This window comes from Ovis canadensis, chromosome 5 (assembly GCF_042477335.2).
Source record: "Ovis canadensis isolate MfBH-ARS-UI-01 breed Bighorn chromosome 5, ARS-UI_OviCan_v2, whole genome shotgun sequence".
Taxonomy (NCBI): Eukaryota; Metazoa; Chordata; class Mammalia; order Artiodactyla; family Bovidae; genus Ovis; species Ovis canadensis.
This window is the reverse complement of record NC_091249.1, coordinates 27,595,182-27,615,263: the sequence shown is the minus strand read 5'-3', so window position 1 is coordinate 27,615,263 and position 20,082 is coordinate 27,595,182. Positions and strand designations below refer to the sequence as shown.

Here is a 20,082-nt window from a genome sequence, read left to right as displayed (position 1 = left end):
AGGCTTGTGTGTGTGTGTCTTTAATTGCTCAGTCATGTCCGACTCTTTGCAAGCTCATGGACTATAGTCCCCCAGGCCCCTCTGTCCATGGGATTTCCTAGGCAACAATACTGAAGTGGGTTGCCATTTCCTTCTCCAGGGGACTCTTCCTAATCCAGGGATGGAATTCGCGTCTCCTGCATTGGCAGAGGGATTCTTTACCACACTGAGCCACCGGGGAAACCCAGGATGGGGTGTAGAAACCTGTAATCTGAATGGGCTATGCTGGGGACTTTGCTAGTCTAGGAATCCACCTGCCAGTGCAGGGAACTTGGGTTTGATCTCTGGTTTGGGAAGATCCCACATGCCACCCCTGTGCCAGAACTACTGAGTCTTCTTTCTAGAGCCTGTATTCCCCCAGCACAACCAAAAAATTAAAAAATACATATATACATACATAATAAAATAAATGGGCTCTGCTGGTAGGTGGTGCAGGCAGAAGAGGTGAAGAGTACAGCTTTGTGAGGAGCAGAGGGGCTTCCCAGAGCTGTCCTTTTATTGGTAATCATATTAATGATCAAAACAATAGTGACTTCTCTAGTAATAACAATAGCCAACACTCATATAGTCTTTATTTTGTGCCAATCAATAGTCCTAATTCTCTTGTCAGCCCTAGATGTGGGTACTGATTCCATTTTACAGATGAAAAGACGGAGCTCCTCAAAGCTTAAGGAATTCACCCAATATCTGGAATTTCAGCCACATAGTCCCCTCTAGAGTCCTGGGGCCTGGCCCTGACACCATTTGTGCTTGCTATGTTTGTGCTGTATCACATTCTCTTTCCACTTTCATGACAGCCTGCTTGCTTTTTATTGTTTGTACTTTTATTCAATTTTAATATTTTTTTAGGTTTAATATTTTTTGATTGACATACAGTTGATTTATCATGTGTTAATTTCTGCTGTACAGCAAGGTGATTCAGTTATATATTTTAAAAAAATACTATTTTCAATTATAGTTTATCACAGGATATTGAATACAGTTCTCTGTGCAGTACAGTAGGATCTTGTCTATCCATACTAAAGCTTTCATCTGCTAACCCCAGCCTCCCACTCCGTCCCTTCCCCAACTCCCTCCCCCTTGGCTACCACCGGCCTGTTCTCTATGTCCATAATTCTGCTTCTGTTTGGGAGAGAAGCTCATCTGTGTCATATTTTTTTTGAGTTATTAATTTTTAAAATTGCTGGCTGCACTGTTTTCTTTTTTGTGTTGTGCAGGCTTTTCTAGTTGTGGTACATAGTCTCTAGAATGCACACGGCTCAGTAGCTGTGGCACACAAGCTTAGTTGTGATATGTGGGATCTTAGTTCTCCAACCAGGGACCAAACTCAGGCCCCCTACGTTGGGAATACAGAGTCTTATCAACTGGACCAACAGGGAAGTCCCTGTTGGGTTTTAGATTCCACATATAAGTGATATTGTATGGTATTTGTCTTTCTCCTTCTGACTTACTTCACTCAGTATGATGATTTCTAGTTGCATCCATGTTGCTGCAGCTGACGTGATTTCATTATTTTTCATGCTGCATAGTATTCCATTATGTATGTATACCACATCTTTATCAGCTCATCTGTCGACGGCATTGAGGTTGCCTGTTTTCTAGACGAGGCAGCTGAGATTCAGAGAGGTTAAACCACTTCCCCGTCATGGCCGAGCCAGGGCCCCTGAACTGCTCCTCTCGGTCATCCCCACAGCTTCAAGGATTGCATCCCACGCTCCTTCCGGCGGCAGATCCGGCAGCACAGCGTTCTGACACGGGTGCGCCAACGGAGCATCTTCCGCAAGTTCCTGCAGGCCTTCCAGCCCGGCTGCCTCTCCCAGCAGGTCATCATGGTGAAGTACCTGGCCACGCTCGAGCGACTGGCACCCCGCTTTGGCACAGAGCGTGTGCCCGTGTGCCACCTGGAGTTGCTGTCCCAGGCTGAGGGGGAGCCCTGCTACCTCCGGGACGGTGGGCAGGCCCCTGCCGATCCCGGGTCTGAGTCTGCTGCCGGACCCCCCACCCACGAGGTGCTGGTGTCAGGCACGAAAGGCATCCGATGGCGGCTGGTAACGGCAGAGGTGAGTGAGGTGCCTCTACCATCTAACAGTGGAGGGTGTGGGCTCCTGCTCAGCCACCACTTTCAGAAGGTGGCTGTGGCAAAGGTGGTTTTCCCTACATGGCTCTGGGATATGTTTGTCTGTGCGTGGGGTTCTGTTTCTTGGATAGTGTCTTAAAGGCTCTAATAAGGCCTGCAATCAAGAATTAATTTCAGTCTTAATGTTCTGCCTAAGCATTTCCAATGCATGTTGGTTCCAGAACCCTTCCAATAATACGACATTCTTCTAGTCTGCCATGGAACTAAAAGTCTATGCCACATATTTGGTTACCTGGTCAGCCTGGATCAGCTCCAGGCCAAGCCCATTTCCTTCAGCTCGGCCCTCAGTAGAGGGACAGCAGCTGTCTCAACCCTATGGTGATAAATCCTCTGCCTGCCCGCCCTGGGGAGCTGATGGCTAGGGTCTCTGCTTCTGGAGAGCACCTTTGACCTCTGGAGCCAAGAGGGCTAGGAGCCCCCTTTCTGCCCTCCCCAAAGTTCCATCTTCTGGTGACTGTATCTCTCTGGATGGGTCCCCCGTCCAGCCTGTGACACTGCACTCAAGGATAGGTGCCCGAATAGGTAACCTGGCCCTTCCGGCTTCTGCCTCTCCCCAGGGAGGGAAGAGCGGGAGGACTGAACAGGCACAACCCTGCTCTGTTCACCTGCCCCGCATGCTGGCTTCCAGGGGCCTGCTGATGGTGGTGGTGGTGGCGGCAGTACGATGCCTGATGCTGACCCATCTGGGAAGAGAATGAAGGCCAAGGAGGCGGGCGGTGAGCCAGTGGACAGGCCTCGGGAGACCCCCTGGTCCTACTTTTGTGACTTCCAGGACATCACCCACATGGTGCTGAAGGAATGCCACGTCAGCATCCACTGTCAGGACAACAAGTGCCTGGTGGGGCCTGGGGCTGTGGAGCTGGGCTGGCGGGGGGAGATGCCTCTGGCCTGTGATGCCTGCCTGATGATCCCCCGCCCCCACCCCCGGCCTGCAGGAGCTGACCCTGCCTTCCCGGGCTGCGGCCCTGTCCTTGGTGTCGCTGGTGGATGGCTACTTTCGCCTGACCGCCGACTCAAACCACTACCTGTGCCACGAGGTGGCTCCTCCACGGCTGGTGATGAGTATCCAGGATGGTATCCACGGCCCCCTGCTGTGAGTGCCTCGGGGGTGGTGGTGTGGGGTGGGGACAGGGCAGGAGGGGCAGCTGCCAGCTGGACAGTGAGCTCTAGGGATTGTGGAGTTTAAATGAAGTGTGTGCCCATTGATGTCTTAACGTGTGCCTGCGCGTCTTGGGGTGAAGGCCTGTGTGTCCACCCACCTGTATGAGTGCGCACTGGTGTGCAGACACTCAAGTCTCAGTGAGTGCGTATCAGTGTGTGTGTCCTGAGCACATGCATGTGTGTGGGAGCGTGTGTGTCTAGTGCGTACACGTGTCTGGGCCTGCGTGTACTGTGTAAGGATTCACTCCTACCATGTTGTACATGTGTTCATATCAGTGAGTGCTCACGTGGCTGCGCGTGTGACCCATGCATGTGTGCAGGGAGAGAGGGCACCTGTAATGGCGTGGGTGGTGTGCCATCCTGAGAGTGCCTGGCTTCGGGACTGGGTCCCCATGCCTGTCTGGATGTTTAACAGCTGTGTCACTGCTTTGGTGACTGCATTTGATTTTGTTTTGTTTCTCTTGTTGTATTTTTTAACATTGCCATGAGGTTGTGGGAACTCAATCCCCCCGACCAGTGACTGAACCTTGAACCCATGCACCCTGCAGTGGAAGCACAGAGTTTAACCGCCGGACCGCCAGGGAAGTCCCCCAACTGCATTTTAAATTGTCAGCGTGTATTTTCACACCTGACTGGTGACTTCTGCGTGGCTGTGCATTTCTCAGATGCTGGCGGCCATTGAGATATGCACGTGGGTGTTTCCACCCCTGGAGTTGTAATGTGACTCACCCCTGGTCACTGGGAGACACTGCTCATGCCTTCCTGGACGTGTGTGGCTGAGAAGGTTGAGTGTCAGGGCGTATAAGGTCATTGATGTGTGTGTGTGGCCGTCCTGTTTGCTGCCAGGTTGGGGTTTGTGACTGTCAGCTCCTCTGGCCTTGGGTATCACTTGTCCTACCTATGACGCTGGGACTAGCTCCCGGTTAGGGGGGGTGCCTAGTCTGCACACCAGAGGAGGGTGAGGCCTCCTCACCTCTCAAGGGGCTGGGGCCTCATGGAAGTCTGTGGGCCATGTCAGCATCATCTTAGTCCATTCAAATAGAATACCAATGGCTGAGTGGCTTAGAAACCACAGACATTTCTCAAGTTCTGAAGTCCAAGTGCAAGATGTTAACAGATCCGATGTCTATGAGAGCCCCACTTCCTGTTTCATAACCGCAAGCTCAGTCTTCTGGCTGTGTCCTCATATGGTGGAAGGGGTGAGTGAGAGCTCTGGGGTCCGTTTTTTGTAAGTCACTAATCCCATTCGTGAGGGCTCCACCCTCATGACTCATCACCTACCCCCTGGCCCACCTCCTAACGCCATCACTTGGGGGTTAGAGCTTCAACATAGGAACTGATTGTATTCTTTTTTAAACTTCTCTTTGTTTAGTTAGTTTTGGCTGTGCTGGGTCTCGGTTGCTTCACTCAGGCTTTTCTCTAGTTGCAGCGAGCAGGGGTTGCTCTCTAGTTGTGGTGTGCGGGCTTCTCATAGCCGGGGCTTCTCTTGTTCTGGAGCATAGGCCCTAGGGCTAGCGGGGTTCAGTGGTTGGGGCTTGTGGGCTTAGCTGCTCCACAGCACGTGGAATTCTCCCAGAGCAGGGATCAAACCCGTGTCCCCTGCGTTGGCAGGTGGATCCTTATCTGCTGAGCCACCAGGGAAGTCCAACACAGGAATTTTAGGGGAGGCAAACATCCAGTCTGTGTAGCTGCAGGGGCCCTTGGGGCAATGTCACCTTGCAGTACCTGTTTGTGTTTATGACCGTGCTCACCTCTGGGTCTGGGATGCCAGCCCCTGGGCTGTCATGTTACACTGGGAGAGCAGCTGTGTCTGTGACCTTTGACCTTTGTGTGTGTGCCAGACTGTATACTGTGTCACCCTGGGAGTGGCGATACAAGTAGGAGGTAGGAAGTCAGGAAACACCTGGAGTAACAGGCAAATTTGGCCTTGGAATACGGAATGAAGCAGGGCAAAAGCTAATAGAGTTTTGCCAAGAGAACACATTGATTATAGCACACACCCTCTTGCAACAACACAAGAGAAGACTCTACACATGGACATCATCAGATGGTCAATGCCGAAATCAGATTGATTATATTCTTTGCAGCCAAAGATGGAGAAGCTCTATACAGTCAGCAAAAACAAGGCTGGGAGCTGACTGTGGCTCAGATCCTGAGCTCCTTATTGCCAAATTCAGACTTAAATTGAAGAAAGTAGGGAAAACCACTAGGCCATTCAGGTATGACCTAAATCAAATCCCTTATGATTATACAGTGGAAGTGAGAAATAGATTCAAGGGATTAGATCTGATAGAGTGCCTGCAGAACTATGGACTGAGGTTCATGACATTGTACAGGAGACAGGGATCAAGACCATCCCCAGGAAAAAGAAATGCAGGAAAGCAAAATGGCTGTCTGAGGAGGCCTTACAAATAGCTGTGAAAAGAAGGGAAGTGAAAAGCAAAGGAGAAAAGGAAAGATACACCCATTTGAATGGAGAGTTCCAAAGAATAGCAAGGAGAGATAAGAAAGCCTTCCTCGGTGATCAGTGCAAAGAAATAGACCAAAACAATAGAATTAGAAAGACGAGAGTTCTCTTCAAGAAAATTAGAGATACCAAGGAAACACTTCATGCAAAGATGGGCTCAATAAAGAACAGAAATGGTATGGACCTAACAGAAGCAGAAGATATTAAGAAGAGGTGGGAAGAATACACAGAAGAACTGTACGAAAAAGATCATCACGACCCAGGTAATCATGATAGTATGATCATTCACCTAGAACCCGACATCCTGGAATGCGAGGTCAGGTGGGCCTAGGAAGCATCACTAAGAACAAAGGAGGTGATGGAATTCCAGTGGAGCTGTTTCAGATTGTAAAAGATGATGCTATGAAAGTGCTGGCTGCACTCAATATGCCAGCAAATTTGGAAAACTCAGCAGTGGCCACGGGGCTGGAAAAGGTCAGTTTTCATTCCAATCCCAAAGAAAGGCAATGCCAAAGAATGCTCAAACTACCGCACAATTGCACTCATCTCACACGCTAGTAAAGTAATGCTCAAAATTCTTCAAATGAGGTTTCAACAGTACATGAACCATGAACTTCCAGATGTTCAAGCTGGATTTAGAAAAGGCAGAGAAACTAGAGATCAAATTGCTAATATCCGTTGGACCATCGAAAAAGCAAGAGAGTTCCAGAAAAACATCTATTTCTGCTCTATTGACTATGCCAAAGCCTTTGACTGTGTGGATCACCACAAACTGTGGACAATTTTTAAAGAGATGGGAATACCAGACCACCTGACCTGGCTAATGAGAAATCTGTATGCAGGTCAGGAAGCAACAGTTAGAACTGGACATGGATGGAGAAGGAAATGGCAACCCACTCCAGTATTCTTGCCTGGAGAATCCCATGGATGGAGGAGCTTGGTAGGCTACCATCCACGGGGTTGCAAAGAGTCAGACACAACTAAGCAAAAAAAAAAAAAAAAAGAACTGGACATGGAACAACGGACTGGTTCCAGACAGGGAAAGGAGTACATCAAGGCTGTATATTGTCACCCTGCTTAACTTATATGCAGAGTACATCATGAGAAACGCTGGGCTGGAGGAAGCACAAGCTGGAATCAGATTGCTGGGAGAAATATCAATAACCTCAGTTATGCAGATGGCACCATCCTTATGGCAGAAGGCAAAGAAGAACTAAAGAACCTCTTGATGAAAGTGCAAGAGGAGAGTGAAAAAGTTGGCTTAAAGCTCAACATTCAGAAAACGAAGATCATGGCATCTGGTCCTATCACTTCATGGGAAATAGATGGGGAAACAGTGGAAACAGTGACAGACTTTATTTTGGGGGGCTCCAAAATCACTGCAGATGGTGACTACAGCCATGAAATTAAAAGACACTCCTTGGAATAAAAGTTATAACCAACCTAGACAACATATTAAAAAACAGAGACATTACTTTGCCAACAAAGGTCCATCTAGTCAAAACTATGGTTTTTCCAGTAGTCATGTATGGATGTGAGAGTTGGGCCATAAAGAAAGCTGAGCGCTGAAGAATTGATGCTTTTGAACTATGGTGTTAGGGAAGACTCTTGAGAGTCCCTTGGACTGCAAGGAGAGCCAACCAGTCCATCCTAAAGGAAATCAGTCCTGAATATTCATTGGGATATTGCTGAATATTCAGTGGACTGATGCTGAAGCTGAAACTCCAATACTTTGGCTACCTAATGCGAAGAACTGACTCATTTGAAAGGGCCCCGATGCTAGGAAAGATTGAAGGCGGGAGGAGAAGAGGATGACAGAGGATGAGATGGCTGGATGGCATCACTGACTCAGTGGACGTGAGTTTGGGTAAATTCTGGGAGTTGGTGATGGACAGGGAGGCCTTGTGTGCTGCAGTCCATGGGGTTGCAAAGAGTCAAACACGACTGAGCGACTGAACTGAACTGAACTGAATTGGGAGTGGTGGGGCCTGTGGCTGGGCGTGGGTCCAGCTGCCATCTGACAGCTGTTTCCTCTGTACGTGTGTGTGTCGCCTTGTTTGCCACGGTGTCTGACAGTTATTATGCATGAGTGTCTGCTCCGTGTCTGTGTGAGTTTTCATGCGTGAGATAGTGTGACATTTCCTGTGTGTGTTCAGACACAGTGTCTGACACTTCTCCCAGCTGGGAGTGCCTGCTGGGCAGGTTTCATGTGTTTTTGTTGCCAGGCGTGGGTCCAGCAGTGCCCCCAGGTGCCCTAATAGCCCCCCACTCCCTACCCACCACCCACCTAGGGATCCATTCGTGCTGGCCAAGCTGAAGCCTGAGGCTGGCCTCTACCTTATCCAGTGGAGCACCAGCCACCTCCACCGCCTCATCCTCACAGTGGCCCAGCGTGACCAGGTGGGCGTGGGGCGGGGGGTCCTGGGCCGGGGCTGGGCGCGCTCCCTGCCTGGACCCCTGCTCACCGCGCCACCCCTGCTGCCGCCAGCTGCAGGCTCCCGGCACCAAGGGCTTGCGCCTGCGGAAGTTCCCCATCGAGCTCCGGGCCGGGACAGTCATGCTGGAGGGCTGGGGCCGGTCTTTCCCCAGCGTGCGGGACCTGCGGGCCGCCCTGCAGGACTGCTCGCTGCGGGCCGGCGACGACTGCTTTTCTCTGCGTCGCTGCTGCCTGCCCCGGCCGGGAGGTACACAGATGGGGGCGCCTAGAGGGAATTGGGGTGGGGGAGGCCTCTCCCATCCGTGACAGCCCTCAGGGACTACTCCCACCCTCAGAGATCTCCAACCTCATTGTCACACGGGGGCCTCAGGCCAGCACCAGACAGCTCAACCTCAGTCATCTCAGCTTCTACCGAGTCCGCCAGGAAGACATCACCCAGGTGCGTGGCAGGGGTGGGGGTGGGAGGGGGGTTGGGGGGGCTGGAAGGGGGGATGAGACTGGGATAGGGGATGAGGGGTAGGATGGGGGGAGGGGGAAGGAACCCTGCAGGTATGGGGCACCAGAGAGGCAGCGTTATGCCGTTGTCATGGAGAGCTTCCCCTCCACGTTCCCCCAGCTGTCCCACTTGGGCCAGGGCACAAGGACCAACGTGTATGAGGGCCTCTTGCGAGTAGGGGGCGGAGGCCCCAAGGAGGACAAGGCAGATGGCGAGGAACCCCCCACGCCCGCTGGGGACTGTGGGCAGGAGCTGCGTGTGGTGCTCAAGGTCCTAGACCCCAGTCACCACGACATCGCCCTGGTGAGTGAGCGCAGCCCGGGGGCAGGGGGCGAGATCGAGGGGTCTGCGGCCCCCTAACCCGCTCCGTTCCCTCAGGCCTTCTACGAGACCGCCAGCCTCATGAGCCAGGTCTCCCACGTGCACCTGGCCTTCGTGCACGGCGTCTTCGTGCACGGCTCCGAGAGTGAGTGTCCTTGTCCCCTGCCCCTGACACACAGACCCTCAACATCCCTGCCCCGTTGACAGCCCGGCCCCACTTAGACTCTTGATCTTCATCCTCATCCCCGACTGTCCACTGACCTCTTGACTACACTGCAAGCCCTGACTGCACCCCAGTCTGTGCCTGTTCGACTCTGACCTACACCCTGAACCCTATCTACACTTTAACCCTTACCTGCACCGTGATCCCTGGCTACTCCCCAACCCTCCACCTCCACTCTGACTCTAGACTGCATCCCAAACTCCCTTTACCACCAGACACCTCTACAGCCCCACCCTTGTGTACCTTCTGACCCCTTCTATGCCGTGGCACCATGCAAACCCCAGCCTTACTGGCCCCCCTGTCTTCCCAGAGCTCAGCCCCTGTTCCTCCACCCTGCCTCCTCTGCATGTTCTTCGTTGTATAGGGCGGCCACGGGCAGCCCCCAGACCCAAAGCTCCATCTCCTGCTTTCTCCCCAGCACTGGCCCGCATGCTGACCCGGCACCTCTCCCAGTGCCCAGGCACCCCAGCCCTGGGGGATGCAAGTGTCACTCAGGCTCCAACCTCCAGCTCCTCTCCCTCCAATCATCTACGCCTCCCCCCAGGCCCCTCCTGACCTCCATCACTTACTCTCAGCCTCCTCTCTGCCGCAGCCCTACCCTGGACCCCAGTGCCACCTTGCACCTTGGCCTCACCCTGCCCCCACCTCAGCCAGCACTCCAGCCCACGTTTCTCTTCTCCCTGAAGTCACTCCACGTCTCCCCTGGTGCCCTGCCCCAGGGGAGCCTCAGCCCCTGGGTCCTGCCCCTGGCGCTCTGGAGGGTGTGCGGGTGTGCAGCATCTAAAGTGACTGGGCCTTTGCAGACATCATGGTGACCGAGTATGTGGAGCACGGGCCCCTGGACGTATGGCTGCGGCGGGAGAAGGGCCGCGTGCCCCTGGCCTGGAAGTTGGCAGTGGCCCAGCAGCTGGCCAGCGCCCTCAGCTACCTGGTGCGTGGCCTGCCGGCCGGGCCTGGGTGGGTGGTGAGGGCCAGGGCAGCCCCTGCATTCAGGGGAGCATGCTTGCTAAGTCACTTCAGTCGTGTCTGACTCTTTGCAACCCTGTGTGGACTGTAGCCTGCCAGGCTCCTCCATCCATGAGATTTTCTAGGCAAGAGTACTGGAGTGGGTTGCCATGACCTCCTCCAGGGGATCTTCCTGACCTAGGGATCGAACCCACATCCCTGATGTCTCTTGTATTGAAAGGTGGGTTCTTTACCACTAGTGCCACCTGGGAAGCCCCCGCATTGGGTATGGAGGCCTCAACACATCCCTCTACCCACTAGATCTTTCCATGAACCTCCTCTGCTCACACACCCCTGTGGCTCCCATGTCCCCCTGACTCCCCAGCTTGATATCCAAGACCCTAAGGGAGTTGTTTCTGTTTGTTCTTTCTTGCCATTCATCCTCAGCCCCCTTTGGTCCAGTCACCCATTTCCAGAACACCCTCTGTGTGCCAGGCTCTGTCCTAGGCCCTGGGGACCCAGGAGAGAAGAAAATAGGCAGACGTCTCTGTTCTTGGGGGAAGCTGGCATTTTACTCGGGAGAGATAAACAAGAAACATTCGGCTGGTCAAAACGTCTGTTCTGGCTTTTCCATAGCATCTTACAGAAAAAACTGAATGGACTTTTTGCCCAGCCCAGTAATAATTAAGTATATGACATGATGTGTCAGAAAGTAGTAAGAACCGTGGGGAAAAAAGGCAGAGGTGGAGATGAGGATTTGCTGCAGTTTGGGCAAGAGGTGAAGCCTTAGAATAGTTGGGTCGGGGAAGGTCTCACTAAGGGCACCTGGAGGTGATGTGGGGCAGGGGTGGGGGGAATGAGGACATCTAGGGGCAGTGCGTTCCAGGCGGGGGGAGCAGACAATGCAAAGGCCCTGGGGCAGCAGTGTGCCTGACATGGGCTGAGGACCACAGTGAGGTCCTCTGGCCTTTTGCCCTGAGAGCCTTGGCCTCCAGTGCTGGGAAAACAAGAAGGACTCACTGGGGACCCTGGACTGCCCGTCACTGTGACAGCGTACTGCCGTATCCATAATAACCACAATTGTCTTTTTCACAGGGGCCATGTGGGATGGGTAGGGGTAGGATCTACAGCCCCCAGTGACCACACCCCCTTTTTCCACTCCACTCCAGGAAGACAAAAGCCTGGTTCATGGCAACGTGTGTGGCCGGAACGTCCTGCTGGCACGGCTGGGGCTGGCGGAGGGCACCAGCCCCTTCATCAAGCTGAGCGACCCCGGCGTGGGCCTGAGTGCCCTCTCCAGGGAGGGTGAGGACCCAAGAGGTGCTGGACACGGGACGGGCTGCCCCGCTCCTTTACCTTGCTGACCTCTGACCCTGGCCCCCAGAGCGGGTGGAGCGGATCCCCTGGACAGCCCCCGAGTGCCTATCTGGTGGAGCCAACAGCCTGAGCACCGCAGCCGACAAGTGGGGCTTTGGTGCCACCCTCCTGGAGATCTGCTTTGACGGCGAGGCCCCCCTGCAGGGCCGCAGTCCCTCTGAGGTATGGCCGGAGCACCCCTGGGCCCTTCCCACAAAGAGGGCTGGCACCCCCCAAGGAATCCAGAGGGCACGTTTCAGGGTTCAGAGCTACCTCCCCTCTGGCTGTGCAGCCTCATCTTGCTGGGGCTCCATCAGTTTCATCTGTCAGCTGCAGTGAACTGCAGTCCCGACCTCATAAGGTTGTGCATATTCAGTCACTTCAGTCGTGTGTGACTCTGTGCAACCCTACAGATTGTAGCGCACCAGGCTCTTCTCTCCATGGGATTTTCCAGGGGAAAATGCCCTCTTCCAGGGGAATCTTCCCAATCCAGGGGTCGAACCCATGTCTCTTACATCTCCTGAATTGGCAGGCTGGGTCTTTGCCACTAGCGCCACCTGGGAAGCCGCATAAGGTCATGGTCACAGCAGATAGTCACATACTTTATTTATTTTTATAAAGTGATAGTTTTTAATGTATTTATTTATTATTATTGTTTTCTAATTTTGGGTGCTCTGGGTCTTCGCTGCGATGTGCCAGCTCTCTGGTTTGGCACTTGAGCTCTAGAGTACACAGGCTGAGTAGCTGCAGCACACAGACTTCCCTGGTTGCGGCGCGAGGGCTTAGTTGCCCAGTGGCGTGTGGCATCTTTAGTTCCCCACCCAGGGGTTGAACCTGCACACCCTGCACTGAAAGGCGGATTCTTAACCCCTGGACCACCAGGGACGTCCCAGGTCACATGCTTTACTTTTAGGCAGTGTCCAGGCCATCAAACAGGCTGTCGAGAGGAGAGGTTCCCAGAGGATGCCCCTGACCCAGCTGAGGATTGGGACAAGACTTCCCAGAGGAACTTTTAATTCAAGTGCAGAAGTACCACAATGTCCCAGGCTGGGAAGGGCAGCCTAGGTGGCGGACACAGCTTGTGCAAAGGCTGGGAGGCTTTAGTGCATTCAGGGAGCTGAAGACCGTAGGAACTTCCTGGGAGTTGGTGGGTGGGGCCAGCAGGACCTGGCCAATTAGAGGCTCTCAGTCCCAGGTGGAGGATACTGTTTGTAGACACCAAGGTGAGCAAGGCCTGGCTGCCTCCTTTCCATCCTCAGAGGCAGGTGGAAATCCAAGCAGAAAAGGCCAAGGTTGAGATGCTCCAGTACAGCAGTCAGCTGGACTTGGGTTCCAGTCCAGACTCTGCAGTGATGGCCAGCTCTGAACCCCTTTGTGGAGGCTCAGTGGCCTCATCTGTAAAATGGGGATGACAAGAACAAGGAGCCAGCTGGTCTACCCTGTCCCTCTGAGGACTTGACTCTGCCTCCTGCGGGACCAGGACTGAGGGCGTACACTGACTCCTAGTCTCCCCCCCACCAGAAAGAGCGCTTCTACCAGAAGCAGCACAAACTGCCCGAGCCCTCGTGCCCAGAGCTGGCCACACTCACCAGCCAGTGCTTGACCTATGAGCCAGCCCAGCGGCCATCCTTCCGCACCATCCTGCGTGACTTCACTCAGCTACAGCCCCAGAGTAAGCACCACGCCAGGGCGGGGACCCTGGAGGAGGGAGGGAGGGGCTGGGATCCCTGCTGACACAGGAATGGTGTCCCCAAGTCTTGGTACAGTGGCTTAGAGTGTGTGTGGGTTTCTAATTCACTTAAGCAGGGGGGAGGGGATATCCAAGCTCTCCGTTTAAAGAAAAGATTTTTTTTTTTTAATTGTTTGACTGTGGTGGGGTTTTGATGCTGTGTGTGTGGGCTTTCTCTAGTTGTGGTGAACAGGGGCTCTTCTCCAGATGTGGTGCTTGGGCTTCTCATTGCGGTGGCTTCTCTTGTTGTGGAACACTGATTCTAGGTGCATGGGCTTCAGGAGTTGCAGCGTGTGGGCTCAGTAGTTGTGGCACATGGGGCTTAACTGACCCGCAGCACATGAGATCTTCCTGGACCAGGGATCAAGCTAGTGTCCCTTACATTGCAAGGCAGATTCTTAACCTCTGGACCACCAGGAAAGCCCCTCCCCGTCCGGCCCCCACTCTCAGTGTTTTGCTTGGGGAGACAACTTCTTTGGATGAATTAGACCCTGGCAAATGTTTTGGTTGTTAATGAAAAGTTTGTGCCCTTAACCCAATCTCAAAACATCCCAGGTGTCGGTTTTGGTCCAGTCAACTATGCATTTTGGACAAATGGAATTTTTCAGCCCTTGCAAAAAAAGTTTCCTTGTCTGGAGGATCAGAGCTAGGGGGGTAGCGGTCATTGGCTCTCTGTGCCCGCAAGTATGGGCTGTTTGGGGGAGAGAGCGGTCGTCTGGACTCACCCACTGTGGCTCTTCCAGATCTCGCTGATGTCTTGTCTGTGAGCCCGGATTCACTGGCTTCAGATCCCACGGTTTTCCACAAGCGATACTTGAAAAAGATCCGGGATCTGGGCGAGGTGAGGGCGGAGCCTTGAGGGATGGGGGCGGGGCCTGGATGCCCAGGGTGGGGCCTGGAAGACCGGGGGCAGGGCCTAGGCTGTAAGAAAGCTTTGGCCTTAAAGACCCTCAGCATCAAGGGAGGCCCTGGGAAATTGAAAGGGAGGCCTCGGCTCTCAGGGGCCCCCATCAACAAGGAGCAGGCGGGGCCTAGGATTTTCCAAATAGACCTGCCTGGAAAGTGGGCTTGGGGGGCTGGGGTGGGGAAGACCCTCCTGCACACTCCGGCCAGGGTCACTTCGGAAAGGTCAGCCTGTATTGCTACGACCCCACCAACGACGGCACTGGTGAGATGGTAGCCGTGAAGGCTCTCAAGGCAGGCTGCGGTCCCCAGCTCCGGACGGGCTGGAGGCGAGAAATCGACATCCTACGCGCGCTCTACCACAAGCACATCGTCAAGTACAAGGGCTGCTGCGAGGACCAAGGTGGGCGGGGCCCACAAATGTAACGGGGCGGGGCTAGCGCTTGGGTGGGGCTTTGTGGGCAGGGCCAACATGACCTGGTCATGACCTCCGCCTCACAGTCCCAGGCGGAGGATGCAGTTTGTGGACACCGAGGTGGGCGAGGCGGGGCTGCCTTCTTTCCATTCTGAGATACTTTTCTGAGATCAGGATGGGTGGGAGCCATGTCAGCTCCCTTGCCAGGGGACGAGTCGAGATTTGATGGTCCCCCCTGAGGACAGGTGCTAGTGTGGACGGGTCTTGGCTTTCCCTCCTCACCTTGGGATTAGGGGGTGGAGGGTGGACAGTGGTCCTAGCCTCCACCGCCCTTATGGGCTGCCCCTCTCTGGTGTCAGGCGAGAAGTCGGTACAGCTGGTCATGGAATACATGCCCCTGGGCAGCCTCCGAGACTACTTGCCCCGGCACAATGTCGGGCTGGTCCAGCTGCTGCTCTTCTCCCTGCAGATCTGCGAGGTGGGCCGGCCCGCCCCTACTCCCAGAACCTGCCCCCTCTTTGACTTGGCCTGAGCTTCCGATCCCCTCTGCTGGCCTCGACGCGCAATCCCTGGGCGGGCTCTCCTCCATCCTTGTCCATCCAGCCGATCATCCATCATCGGGCCACACCCCCGCCGGCCCAGATCCCCAACCCACGTAATTCCCACTGCTGACGTGGTCCCGCCCAGCGCCTGGCTCCTCCAAAGTCTCTCGCCCCCAGCCCGGGAGCGCCCCCTTGCGGCCCCTCCTCTGCCGGCCGGCTCTGCTCCCGCGCTCTCTGCTGTCTTGCCCGCTTCTCCGCCAGCCTGGTCACGCCTCCTCAGGCCGGGCCCTGCCCCCACTGATCCAGACTCGCCCCGCCCCCAGGGTATGGCCTACCTGCATACACAGCACTACGTGCATCGAGACCTGGCCGCGCGCAACGTGCTGCTGGACAACAACAGGCTGGTCAAGATCGGGGACTTCGGCCTCACCAAGGCCGTGCCCGAAGGCCACGAGTATTACTGCGTGCGTGAGGATGGGGACAGTCCTGTGTTCTGGTAAGCAGGTGGGACCCAGTGGAAGGGGTGGGTGGGCGGTGCCGCGGTCACCCGGAGTAGACAGGGTGGAGTAGACGGATGCTGGGGCCTCAGACAACAAAGCTTGGGTTCAATGACCCTGCCCCTCCACTCTTAAGTGGGGGCCCTAACTGGGGCCACAGGGCTCCTAAGCCTCAGATAAGGACTCCAATCTGGCCTGGCCCATGGCTTGAGTGCCTTTTCTCCCCAGGTATGCCCCGGAGTGCCTGAAGGATTGTAAGTTCTACTATGCATCAGACGTCTGGTCCTTTGGGGTCCTCATGTATGAGCTGCTGACCTACTGTGACTCCAGCCAGAGCCCTCCCTCGGTGAGAGCCAGGCCTGCACACCAACCCCATGGATGTGCCTCACAGTCCTATTCTGTAAAGTTGGCCACTTACATTGCAGAGGGCTTTGACTGTGACAGAAACTCACTCAAATAGGAACAGTTAATTCTGTCATTTGCAAACCCCAGGGGGACAGTGAGAACATGGCTTGATCTAGATCCTCAGATGTCATTAGGAACCGAGTTTTCTCCATCTCTTAACTCTGCTGTTCTCTGTAGTAGCTTCTTCCCACCCCCCCACCCCCCCCCACCCCCCCCCACCCCCCACCCCCACCCTCCCCTGCCACACCATGCAGCAAGAGGGATCTTAGTTCCCTGACAGGGATTGAACCTGTGCCTCCTGCAGTGGGACCTGGAGTCTTAACCACTGTTAGCGTTTCTCACGGCTTTCCAAGAAGCTCAGCTGGTAAAAAGAATCTGCCTGCAATGCAGGAGACTCCAGTTCGATTCCTGGAAATAGGCTACCCACTCAAGTATTCATGGGCTTCCCTGGTGGCTCAGACGGTAAAGAATCTGCCTGCAATGCGGCAGACCTGGGTTTGATCCCTGGGTTGGGAAGATCCCCTGAAGGAGAGCTTGACAACCCACTCCAATATTCTTACCCGGAGGATTCCATGGACAGAGGAGTCTGGCAGGCTACAGCCTATGGGGTGGCAAAGAGTTGGAAACGACTGGGCAACTAAGCACAGCACAGCACATTTCTCAAGTGGACCTTCCTTTTAAGAAAAAAAAAAAAAGCAAAGCAAGCCTGCCCTCTGCTTTGGCCGTGGTGGACCTAGCTGAGAGGAGGAGGATTTTTCTCTTTCCAGCATGATTCAGGACTCTCTGACTGGTCCAGCTTGGTTCACGTGCCCTCAGGGAAGCCAATCACTGTGTAGTTCTGGACCGAGAGGCGGAGCCTGCAGTGTGTGAGGGCTTTATGCCCAAAGCCAATCAGAGTGCGTATATTGGAGAAGAGGAAATAAGATTCTCGACAGGCAAAAACAACTAGCTGGGAGGCTTAGTAGTAACACCAAACCTCTAATCCAATCCAGACTTACACTGTGAATATTAGTTTATCTAGGGACTTCCTTGCTTCCAATGTAGGGCGTGCAGGTTCAATCCCTGGTGGGGGAACTAAGATCCCAGATGCCACATGGTGTGGCCAAAAAAGAAAAAAAAAAAAGTTTTATCCAACTTCACAATAACCCCAGGTGGTAGATTTTATCACCCATTTTACAGATGAGAGAACCAAGGCCCAGAGAGGTGAAGTCGTAAGTCTAAAGTTATACAGCTGAGAAATGGTTGTGGTTCATTTGCCAAGACATGTCTGAATTCTTGCAACTCCATGAACTGAAGCACGCCAAGCTTCCCTGTCCCTTACCATCTCCTGAAGTTTGCCCAAGTTCATGTCCATTGAATCGGTGATACCATCCAACCATCTCATCCTCTTAGCCCCTGAGGGTCCCTTAGAATCCCTGCCATCCAGCTCCTGGCTCCTGACCTCCTATTGAGGCAGCTCTATCTCTTAAAAAACAGCTACTCTTGTTTCTTCTGTAGAAATTCATCGAGCTCATGGGCCTCACCCAAGGGCAGATGACTGTGCTGAGGCTCATGGAGCTGCTGGAACGAGGGGAGAGGCTGCCACAACCAGAGAGATGCCCCTCTGAGGTGAGATCCTCCCTTTCCCCTTCCCCACTATGGGACCAGGGAGAGAATGGAGTTCACAACCTGGCAAAGCCAGCCTCCCCGACTCCCTGTGCCCTACCGCTATCCCGAGCCCCCACCCCAGTGAACTGACTTTCCTAGACTTACTCTGTTTGGACTGCTATAACAAACTTTTTCCTTTCCCCAGATCTATTGCCTCATGAAGGACTGCTGGAAGGCAGAGGCCTCACTCCGCCCGACCTTCCAGAACCTCGTACCCGTCCTCAGATCTTACCACGAGAAATACCAAGGCCTGGCCCCCTCGGTGTTCAGTGTCTGCTGAAGCCCACCAGCAGCTCTGTTTGAGGGGATTGGAGCAGACAGTACCCACTAAGTACTCCTGGTCCTTAACCTAAGTGGAGCTCGAGATGGGAGGCCAGCCTCACCAGCTCCCTGTGCCTTACCGCTATCGGGAGACCCCACCCCAGTGAACGGACTTTCCTAGACTTTCTCCGTTTGGACTGCTATAACAAAATACTGCAGACAGAGTGGTTTATAAACAACAGAAATTTATTTCTCATGGTTCTGGAGGCTAGGAAGTCCAAGATCAAGGCACCAACATGGTTGAATTTTGGTAAAGGCCCTCTTCCTGGTTCATAGCCTATGCATTCTCACTGTGTCCTTGCAAGGTAGAAGGGGGAAAGACATCTTTCTGGAGCCTCTTTTATAAGGGCACTAATCACAGTCGTGAAGGCACCACCCTCATGACCTATGCACTTCCTAATACCATCACTTTGTGTGTGTGTGTGTGCACGTGTGCATGTGTATGCTCAGTCATGTCCAACTCTCTGCAGTCCTATAGACTGTAGCCCACCAGGCTTTTCTGTCAATGGACTATTCCAGGCAAGAGTACTGAATGGGTTGCCATTTCCTAAGCCAGGGTATCTTCCTGACCCAGGAATCAAGCCTGCATCCCCTATGTCTCCTGCATTGGCAGGCAGATTCTTTACAACTGAGCCACCTGGGAAGCCCCATTTTTGGAATTTAGAATTTCCACATAGGAATTTTTAAAGGGACACAAACATTCAAATCATGGACCCTTCCAAAGTCATGAGCTTGACACAGACCCCTGAGGGGCGCAGGACAAGCAAGGAGCTGACCGGGCCCTTGAATTTGATTCTTTTTCGGCCATGCCACTCAAAGCATGTGGGACTTTAGTTCCCCAACCAGGGATCAAACCCATGCCTCCTGCAGTGGAAGTGTGGAGTCTCAGCCACTGGACCACCATGGCAGTCCCGAAGCTGATCTTTCTGCCCTCCCCAGCTCCTGCCCTTTGAGCCCACTATCTCCCCTAACAGGGTATAAACTGGTATTTCCTCTGCTAGAGCCGTGGTCCATGGGCCCTTTTTCAGCAAGGATCTGCTCCCCTGAGGAATGCAGCTAGGGCCAGACACTCACAGCAGAAGAAGCGAGATTCAAATCTTCAGCCTTTGCTCACCTCTAAATAACCAGCCAGCAATTAGACCAGTGCCTAGAACACAGAAGGCCCTCAAGATATATGTTAAATATATCAACGAAGGACTGGGGGACCACATGCCATGTAGATAAGATTGCTAGTTCACCCTTTTCTCACTGTGTGACCTCAGGCACATGGCTTCCCATTTTTGAGCCTGAGCTCTCAGCTATAAACTTGGGATGTTCCTGCTTGCTGCCTCGTTGTTCAGTTACTATTGTTCAGTTCGACTCTTTGCAACCCCATGGACTGCAGCATGCCAGGCTTCCCTGTCTTTTACCATATTCCAGAGGTTGCTCAAACATGTCCATTGAGTCGGTGATGCCATCCAACCATGTCATCCTCTGTCACCTCCTTCTCCTCCTGCCTTCAGTCTTTCCCAGCATCAGGGTCTTTTCCAGTGAGTCAGTTCTTCGCATCAGGTGGCCAAAGTATTGGAGCTTCAACATCAGTTCTTCCAATGAATATTCAGGGTTGAGTTCCTTTAAGGAGCATGATGTCCATGTGAGAGCTGGACCATAAAGAAAGCTGAGTGCCGAAGAATTGAAGCTTTTAAAGTGTGCTAGAGAAGACTCTTGAGAGTCCCTTGGACAGAATGGAGATCATGCTGCCTTGTAGGACTGTAAAGAGCTAGTAAGGTCATCAAATGCTTAGCAGAGAGAGATGCAAACAAGTGCTTAATAAACATTTGATATTATTATTAATCTGGTGTTTGCCAACCTGTTCCTACTTAATGGGTGTTCTTGAGGTGGGTCAGTTACATTGTGAAATGAAAGTCAGTCATGTCTGACTCTTTTCGACCCTGTGGACTATATAGTCATATAGTCCATGGAATTCTCCAGGCCAGAATACTGGAGTGAGTAGCCTTTCCCTTCTCTAGGGGACCTTCCCAACCCAGGGATTGAACCCAGG

At 53.5% G+C, this 20,082-nt stretch overlaps 1 protein-coding gene across 12 annotated transcripts in view; it reads left to right on the top strand.

Annotated features, from left to right (window-relative positions):
- TYK2 (tyrosine kinase 2) overlaps nt 1-19,874 on the top strand; it is a 29,509-nt gene extending 9,635 nt beyond the window's left edge. For all 12 annotated transcript variants that reach the window (XM_069591042.1, XM_069591048.1, XM_069591040.1 and 9 more), the window contains 19 exons: nt 1,733-2,099; nt 2,805-3,014; nt 3,112-3,269; nt 8,096-8,204; nt 8,293-8,488; nt 8,577-8,680; nt 8,858-9,040; nt 9,116-9,203; nt 10,085-10,212; nt 11,396-11,531; nt 11,611-11,765; nt 13,104-13,254; nt 14,055-14,152; nt 14,425-14,617; nt 14,989-15,107; nt 15,495-15,667; nt 15,897-16,014; nt 17,571-17,681; nt 17,866-19,874. In XM_069591042.1, the coding sequence (XP_069447143.1) occupies nt 1,733-2,099; nt 2,805-3,014; nt 3,112-3,269; nt 8,096-8,204; nt 8,293-8,488; nt 8,577-8,680; nt 8,858-9,040; nt 9,116-9,203; nt 10,085-10,212; nt 11,396-11,531; nt 11,611-11,765; nt 13,104-13,254; nt 14,055-14,152; nt 14,425-14,617; nt 14,989-15,107; nt 15,495-15,667; nt 15,897-16,014; nt 17,571-17,681; nt 17,866-18,000 (2,932 nt within the window). In that variant the 3' untranslated portion in view covers nt 18,001-19,874. The remainder of the gene's footprint in view (nt 1-1,732; nt 2,100-2,804; nt 3,015-3,111; nt 3,270-8,095; nt 8,205-8,292; nt 8,489-8,576; nt 8,681-8,857; nt 9,041-9,115; nt 9,204-10,084; nt 10,213-11,395; nt 11,532-11,610; nt 11,766-13,103; nt 13,255-14,054; nt 14,153-14,424; nt 14,618-14,988; nt 15,108-15,494; nt 15,668-15,896; nt 16,015-17,570; nt 17,682-17,865) is intronic.
- The last annotated feature ends 208 nt before the right edge of the window (nt 19,875-20,082 follow it).